General features: G+C 38.9%; 1 protein-coding gene across 1 annotated transcript in view; it reads left to right on the top strand.

The window, feature by feature from the left end:
* Positions 1-53: 53 nt before the first annotated feature.
* The window catches only part of AAGAB (alpha- and gamma-adaptin binding protein), a 45,265-nt gene continuing 36,046 nt past the window's right edge, over positions 54-9,272 (top strand). Inside the window, exons 1-3 of the mRNA XM_014536297.1 lie at positions 54-67; positions 965-969; positions 4,338-4,345. Coding sequence (XP_014391783.1) covers positions 968-969; positions 4,338-4,345 — 10 coding nt within the window. The 5' untranslated portion in view covers positions 54-67; positions 965-967. The remainder of the gene's footprint in view (positions 68-964; positions 970-4,337; positions 4,346-9,272) is intronic.

Raw genomic sequence — 9,272 nt, 5'->3', positions numbered from 1 at the left:
GTGTCCCCTGTGCGCTTGTCACCAGCTGCTCCTCCACCTTCACTGGAGACCGGCTGGTCCAACGTGAGTAGCGAGGCTCCTGGGCCGACCTCGAAGCTCTCCAGGTCCCGGCGGGCAGCCAGCTCGCGGCCTCCCTTCGGCCTTTGCCCCGCCGCGGTCTGGGGCTCCTCCACTCTGCGCCGGCCCGAGGCCCCCTAGACTCTGTCCGTGTGCCCAGTCCCCCCGGGTGTCTCTGCCCCCTCGCTCGTCACTCTTAGGCCTGCCCGGCCCGCTATCGCGTGTCTTCCAGCTTCTCCGGCCAAGTGGGACAATCCCTGCCCAGCCCACGGGGTGTGGGGACCCTTTAGAATCTAAAGTTTCGATGAACCCACAGGCACTTTGGAAATTGTGCCGAGTTACGCGAGTGGAAGGGCAGGAATGGTGATTTTTGTTGCTATCCCTGCTCCTACGGTAGAGGTGGTTTCCCCTTGGCTACCCCTTAACCCCCCTCCAACCCTTATTCTGTAGCCACTCACTGCCTTGCTTTCCTCCTGAGGCGCAGGCGGTTCGCCGACCTTAGTTTTGGGGCATTGCTGGGCCTTATACCTTTCCTCTGGACCTTCACAGTGGCTGGCAAGCTAGGTAACTCTGAAAAGGGACCGTAGAGGAGACCAGTGTGGTACAGAGGGCATAGTTCGGGGGCATAGGCCCAACGCTTCCACTAAGGACTCTGGGAAGTTGATTGTAACTCAAGACTCCTGTTTTCAATGAGTGTCAGAGCAGTGTTCTCAGCTGTAAGATAGTGAGCACAGTTAACCTCTGCCCTTCAGTTTCCCATCTGTAACATGGTGATAATTTTCGCCAGATTGTTGTGCTTAACCCAACATAGTAAGCATTGATAAATGGCAGATGTTCTCTCTCCAACCCTCAGTTTCCTGATCTTTAAACCAGGCACATGAACCTATCTCACAGGATTGAGGGACAGGTGATGTGATATGTTGAGCACTTTGTAAACTGTAAAGCATCATACAACTACAGTTGGTTTTTTTTTTCCTGAACCTGTCACATGACAGAATTAGACAGCATGTCCCTCTAGCACAAATATTCTATAACATCATTTATGACCACTTAAGAGTTCCTTGAGAAGGTAAAGTTTAAGTATAGCATTTACTAAATGATAACTAACTGCTCTAATTATTCCATTTTCTTACCTCTAAGCAGTTCTCCTTCCTATTTATTTCCTTTCTTTTTAAAAAATAGTTTTATAGAAGTAGTGCATACTCCTTAAGTAAGATTTAGCATATGGAGAAAAATATCACCCATGGTCTCATCACCTAAACACAAATACTGTTCTGTGCATTTCCTTCTAGACTTTTCCTCATTGCATAGATTTTTTAAAAAATTGTAATTACATTTCACTTATAATTTTTAACCTGTTATTTTCGATATAATTTTAAAATATATTTTTATATTTTATATATAAAAATTTAAAATAGTTTATATATGTTTAAATATATAAAATAACATTTATATAAATATATAAAGTTATGGATTTATAATATATACTTGATACATATGATGTATATAATAAATAAGTATACTTACATAAAATACATTTTGTATATTTTATAACATTTTATGTATAATTTTTATTCAGATATTTTACATTTAACATTACGTCATAAATTAGTTTTCATTATATATTACATCTAGTGAATATATCAAAATTTGCTTAAGATTCTTGGTGTATTAAACATTCCAAAAGAATTACAGTTGACCCTTGAGCAACATGGGTTTGAACTGTGTGGATCTACTTATATGCAGATTTTTTTCAATAAATACATAAATTCATTTTCTTTCTTAAGAATTTCTTAATAACTATTTTCTTTATTGTAAGAATACAATATATAATACATGTAACATGCAAACTATATGTTAATTGACTATTAGTTATTGGTCAACAATAAGCTTTTAGTAGTTAAGTTTTGGGGGAGTCAAAAGTTATATGTGTGTTTTTGTCGATGTGATGGGTGGGGATCAGTGCTTTTTTTGTTGTTCAAGGTTCAACTATAAGCATTTGAGTTTCCATTTCTGATATCTAAAATTCCTTTAAAACCAACCTCAGAAATATTTGTTAAGTATTCTGATGACTACAGTATTCCCTTCATGTGCTTTAAGGATCAGAATTGGGAGATGTGTTCACTTCCTTGAAAGAGCTGATACCTATAGTTGGTGAATAGTATCATGTACCTTAAAGTATAATGGCATCATTGGGGGAAATTATATAAAATAATGCCTCTTTGATAACTCAAAAGCCAACTTTTGTGTTGGTTAAAATTAGATGACGTTTCCTTTGTGATTCTATTAATGTTATGCAGTGAAAAATAAGAGCAGTTAGTGAAGTGATTACTTGAGTAAGGGAAAGTGAACTCTGAAAGGGGGCTTTGTCATTTCTTCCCAGGTTCATGAGTAGGCTAAGAGTGGACAGCATTAGAATGCAGTATTTGCTGAGCACTTATTCTGTTTTGCTGAAATTAAAGATTGAATCAGATTAGTCACAAGTTGAGTCTAATTTTGGCATAAGAGATGGAGACTACCATAATGAATGACTTTTGTCAAGTATCCAGTGACATTGTTATAGTATGATTTTGGGTTGAATCTGATCTACCTTTTGGGGAAGATTTGGTTTTATTCCATGCATCAGGAAGAGGAACCTTTAGAGTTTCTCTTTCCTTTGACAGCTGATCTATTTTACTGCTGTTAACCAACAGTGGGAAATAGTGCATAACCAAATAAGCAAGATTGGTATAAATATTACATGAAATAAAAATCCATAGCCCTCTACTATGGATAAAGTGCATATGTGGTGAAAGTGCATTTGTGAGAATTTTTTTTTTTTCATTTTGTCACTCAAAGGCCTGTTTTACAGTATTCCGGGTGGATGTCTGACATCAGATACAAGGTGGCATTACAGACTTACAATGTAGACTTTTCAAGGGAAATGAAGGCCTAGGATGCTTGAGGGACTTGTGCAAGCTATATGAGGTGTGAGAGCAGGTGTCTGTATTCCAAGGCCACACATCTTTCCATCTCACACATGAACATTTACTTGTATCCTAGAAAATTGTATTCTAACATTAATCACAGAGCTAGTCTCTGTGCCAGTTACTTAGCTAAAATGACGACTAAGGTACTACTCCTGTCCTCAAGAGGGATGTAGTGAAAGTGTGTGCTCCACCTGTGAAAATATTAAAATATATACCTAAGTTTTAACATCTTACTCTACTTTCCTAGAAGGAACTATAGATAGAAAAGTCCCTGGAGACTTGTTTGGTTTAAAGTATGTAATGCCAATTCAACAACCATAAGCCTCAGATTCTACATTTGAACATTTGGAGCAAAATTATTTTTTCAGTGAAGTGTGGGAATTTTGAGATCGTATAAACATACCAAGCATTTATATGTATGTCAGTGCTCTTTCCAAACACATTTTCACATTGTTTAATTTGTCTCTAGTATCCCTGTGAAGTCATGCAGTCAGGCTCTCTCCATTTTATAAATGAAGAAACCAAGGTTTGGAAATACTAGGTGACTTGCCAAAAGTGCTCAAGTAGCCAGTGCTGGAGCATAAGTTCACATTCATGGTTTGTGTGCATGGAATGTGTGAATGAAATGAGTTGGAATTTCTTAGCAATCAGCACTATTTAAATTTACGGTGGTGGCATTGGTGTAAGAAATGACAGAGAAGATTAACCCTAAAAGAAGGTATTAAAATAATTACATAGGCAAAGCCAGCCATCATTTATTACATTGCTTCTTTGGGAAACCTTTCTTCTGCAAGACTGGGAGTTTGTTTCAAGGTCTATCAGACTCCTATCTTACAAAAGGATCTTAAAGTAATTTAGTAAGGAGGACATTCTGATTTCAAAGATAAGGGGCTATTGTGTAGCTTAGCCAGCATTTTCTAGCAAGAGAATAGGAATAAGAGTTTGGGTCTTCTAATTTGTATTTTTCTGTAGCTGCTTAAGGTATTCTGATTGGAACCTTTTGGTTTATTCTGGGAATAACTAATTTCTGCTTAGGCAAAGTTGCTTACTTTGTTGTAGGGAGGACACTGCTTTTGATTGTATTGTATTTCCAACTCTTTATTTTCTTCAAAGGAAGAAAGATTGGGCCAGCAAGATCTACCACAAGGACCTAGAGTTGTCATCACAGTGATTATGTAGGTGATCAGATTAAAGCAGTGATTTCAGCTGGTAATGGGGGTGGGTGAACTTTGATTTGTTTTTAACCATGACATATTTTAAATTTTTCAATTAACATTAAAAGAAGGCTTAAGATTTTTATCTTTATTAAAGGAAGAATGTTAGGTCACCCACCTAAGGAAGAGGGAAAGATGAAGTACAAGTTCCTTATCTCCACCCAACAGGACTTAGAAAACACATTTGTATTATCCTCCAGTGTGTGTGTGTGCAAGCACGTGTTTGTGTGTGTATGAAATTAAAGCTCCAAGAAGTTGTGATTTTCTAAGGTTTTCAGTTCATAAAAGTTGGGAAGCCAAGATTCAATTCCAATTATTTTATATATGCAAAATATGATGACCTTCTTGCCAACCAGAACTTCATATATTCAAGGTGGAGATAGGGATAGGAGAAATTACTGTAGAAAATTTTACTACTAGAATGAGAATTTTTATTGCTCATAATAAGTTTTTACTTTTTCTTTTATGGTAGTTGGAACCTTAGTAGATGAACTATGATAAATTTAATAATTAATGAAAATGCCTCTATTAGTACCCAATTTGTTTTCCTTACTTGTGGAGCAGGGAATTTGACTTTTGTTTGAAGTTTTAGACTAATACTTTAGATTGTTGATGAATGAAATGATTCTAAGGTGTTTATCTTCCTCTTTCCAGTAAATGGGGATGGAGAGTAGGAGGAGAAACACTAGTGGAAAAGTATTACGCCTCAGCCCATGTTGTACCAAAACCATTTATGGGTGTATCTAGACTCAGACCTTTATTTCAGGGCCATCTAGCTGTTTGCTTTTACATAGAAAAAGGTAAAAACATCTATAAAGTATGTAGTGGTCATTTGGTTTAAACAACTTCCTGCCTTTTGACTTGTATAATTCCTCAATAAATAATGACACTCAATAAATAATGAAATCTCATATAAAAACAATTTTTAAAAGGTTAAAGTATGAAAATTGTCTTAAATATGCCTGTCAAGAATAATAATCTGGACATGATATTATATTCATGTTGGAGCCAGTACACACAGATACCACAAGCACATCTCCAATAATTACTTATCCAGGAAGCAAGATTGACGTAGGTGAAGACAGAGAGGATAGTTGTGAAACTCTTAAAGAACCTTTATGATGTTTTAGGTTCAGTAACAAATAACCTATTTAGAGTTTAATTTTCCAGACAGACATGAAGGCTGGTTCTACTCAGAGGTGGGGAAAAGTAATATCGTGCTTGGATCAAAATCAGTATGCTTAGAGCAGGAAAATGTGTGATCATTTGGTAATAAACAGTACTGTTGTGCTGACATAAAAGAATTGCCATTCTGTTTGAATTCTGCTGGGATTGTTCAGGATTTTTTGTTGGGGGAAAAGTGTGTGAATTGAGCACTGAGTACTACCGTCTTCCTAGCTATCCAACTTTAAGTTAACTTTTCATTCCACAAATATTTACATGTCTTTACCTGTGCCATCTTTGTTCGAAATATCTCAAACATGTGCCTCAGTCACCTACTTCCTCAGCTAAATGAGAGGATTATCTTCCAGCTTCCATGATTTTGTTTAGCAGCTTTATTGAGATGTAATTTCAATACCATAAAATCCAACCATTTTAAGTGTAGAACATTTCTATCATCCTAGAAGGAAATCTTGTGCCCATTTGTAGTCATTTCCCATTCCTACCCCAGTAACCACTAATGTGTTTTCCCTCTTTACAGATTTGCCTTTTCTGAATATTTTATAGAAAAGAAATCTGTCTATATAAAAGGCTAATATGCTAAGTGTCCTTCCCACCTTCCGACTGGTTGCTATGACATGCATTGACCACTGGGGGGGCAGACGCTCAATGCAAGAGCTGCTGTGATGCGCACAGAAAAATGGCACCGCGGACCTGGCACCCACAAAGCAACACTTGGCTTTCCCCAAGTGGGAAACAGGCCCCACCACCACCCTGGAGCGACAGCCCACCAAATTGCAGCAGATGCTGCCAAGACACCATGGTGCAAAATGTGGCCCACAGCCCCGCCCAACCCGGAAATGGTCGCTGTGGGGGCTGGGTAATGACGTCACGTAGCAACGCCCAGCTTCCTCTCCCTAGCGATGACTAGCCCCCTGCAGTTTCTTCAGCCCTTCAGAAACACAGGTAGAAACATTTTACATTTTAACCAAATGTCTGTGAAGCGTTTTCCCATGCCTCATCTCATTTGATCCTCACAGAAGTCCTGGAGTAGGTAGATAGGAGATTCAGTGGAATCCTATTTTCTTTTCATTAGCCAGAAAAAGGAGATTTAGAAAGCTTAGAAAATTGACCTGACTGAAAAGAAGTAAGAAATGGTGGACCTTGAAAATGACTTCAGGCTTTCTCACTGTGCAGAATATAGTCAAACACTTCTGCAGTTAAATATTTTACCCTTTGTTCTCCCTGCGTGATCTACAATAGTAATCTGCTCTGTGTTGATATTTACTGCTGTGTTGCTGACAATTACCTGAAAGAGAAGTTAGGGTGCTTCACTGGGCTGGAAAAAGTCTAGCTAAATCAGAAAGCAGGTCTAATCAAGCAAGGTTACTATATACTAGTACAGTGGTCGGCAAACTCATTAGTCAACAGAGCCAAATATCAACAGTACAATGATTGAAATTTCTTTTGAGAGCCAAATTTTTTAAACTTAAACGATGTAGGTAGGTACATTGTTATTAACTTAATTAGGGTACTCCTAAGGCTTAGGAAGAGCCACACTCAAGGGGCCAAAGAGCCCCATGTGGCTCGCAAGCCGCAGTTTGCTGACCACTGTATTAGTATATACAAGGCTAAGTTGACTCGCGCATGTGCGATACATATGAAGCTCTCGCTGGTGCCAGTCACACATGTGTGTTTCGATCTGTCATTGTCAATCGTGAATTTGGTTGACACTTCTATTATAGAGAAAGGGTGAATAGTGATATTAAAATATTTCTTCTAATTTCCGTTCAGTGTGCACGAATTTGTGCACTGAGCCACTAGTTCTATAATATGTGGCCTCTTATGTCTGGCTTCTTAATGTTTTGGAGATTTATCCATGCTGTAGCACGTGCTCTATATTCCAGTGTATGGATATACCACATTTTATTTATCAGTTCATCAGTTGATAGACATTTGGGTCATTTTCACTTCTTGGCTATTATGAATAATGTTATGGGCATTCTAAGAACCTATTGTACTATTTTAAGAAACTGCTGCCCAGCCAGTGTTGCTCACTGGTTGAGTGTTGACCTATAAACCAGGAGGTCACGGTTTGATTCCCGATCAGAGCACATGCTCAGATTGCGGGCTCTATCCCCAGTTTGGGCGTGTAGGAGGCAGCCGATCAATGATTCTCTCTCATCATTGATATTTCTATCTCTCTCTCTTCCTCTCCCTTCCTCTCTGAAATCAATAAAAAATGTATTAAAACAAATAAAATGAACTTTGCATTCTAGAACTTTTATTTTGTTTCATGAGTATAGCTAAGTTAGTTCCTTTGTTTTAGATCAGGGTTTCTCATTCTTAGCTCTGTTGACATTTTGGACTGGGTAATTCACCCTGTGCATTGTAGGATGTTCTTGGCCTCTGCCCACTAGATACCAGTAGCATCTCTCCATTTGTGATAACCCAAAATGTCTCCACATGTTGAAATATGTACACTGGGGAGCAAAATTACCTCCCCATAATGGACCACTGCTTTAGATGTATATCTACAGCTAGATCTTGAATGAATAAATTAATAAATAATAGTAATAGAATTCAAAGAAGCCTCTCCCCTTCAAATACACATAGGAATTGTCCATCACTAATGCCACTGGGGTCTTTGCATGCAGCCCACGAAACTTTGAGGCTGGTGGTTCCTCCTTAACCCTCATAAAACTCTCCTCTACATTCTCTCCTTCTTGCCAGCTTGATGCTTTTGTGTGCGTTTGTCTCTGACTGTGTTGTGAGGTCTTCTAAGGGCAAGCAGAGACCATGTATCTTCTCCCCCTCTGCTTGGAAGTTGTGGTGTCCAATTCCAGATGGCTTTTGGGAGAAAGTAAACTTGAGCAAAAGTAGGAGGACTAAGTTGGATTTCCTCCGCTTCAACTTTTAAAATGTTTCCACTATGATATAACAAGCCCCAGAGCGTGCGGATATGAGAATTTTGGTGAGACCAGAGAGAAGGAGTGTGTGAGGGAAAGGTAATGAAGTGTTGTAAGCAAACCAGAATTGCTGTACTCTTGTAAAGCAGTGGTACGGTGCTTTAACTCAATCCAGTTTTTCTTCCCTCAGCAACTTAATACTGCTCCAGTGATTGGTCTGTCATATGGACTGAAACAAATATTGCAGATACAGTTGACTCTTGAACAATGTGGGGTTAGGGGTACTGACCCCCTCCCACACCAACAGTTGAAAATCCACATGTAACTTTTGACTCCCCCAAAACTTACCTACTGTATTTGCACCAGGAGGCTGCAATTTTTATTATTCAGATATGAATTTCCCAACATTTGTGTAAAGTCCCAACATTAAGGTTGCACTTTTAACCTTTAAATGCCACACAGGCTCCATTATAGCAGTATCATCTACTCCTAGTACTTGGGGAATAATCTTTTAGCTAATAACTGCTTCTAAGTATTTGCCCAAGCAGCACCCAGCTTGTATGACATCCTCATGAAATTGTGACTATGGAATTACAGTAATTGTAAGTGATTACAACTTATGAAACCATTCTGATTTTTATTTATATTTTAATCCTCATCTGAGGAAGATTTTAGAGAGAGAGGAAGGGGGAGAGAGGAAGAGAGAGACAGAGACATCGATGTGAGAAACACCAATTGGTTGCCTCCCATTAGCTCCCTGACTGGGGATCGAACCCTCAACCTAGGTATGTACCCTGACTGGGAATCGAACCTGCAACCCTTTTGGCGTATGGGGCAAAGCTCCAACCAACTGAGCCATCCGGCCAGGGCTGGAACCATTATGATTTTGAAAAGTCTCTTTGTCCATCCTTGCCAGTTAATGAAAACTCTGGCTTCTTTGCTGCTGCACCCACCTTCCCCCC

Source organism: Myotis brandtii, unplaced genomic scaffold (genome assembly GCF_000412655.1).
Source record: "Myotis brandtii unplaced genomic scaffold, ASM41265v1 scaffold160, whole genome shotgun sequence".
Lineage (NCBI taxonomy): Eukaryota > Metazoa > Chordata > Mammalia > Chiroptera > Vespertilionidae > Myotis > Myotis brandtii.
Note: the sequence above shows the minus strand (reverse complement) of the source record. Positions and strands in the feature narration are given on the sequence as shown.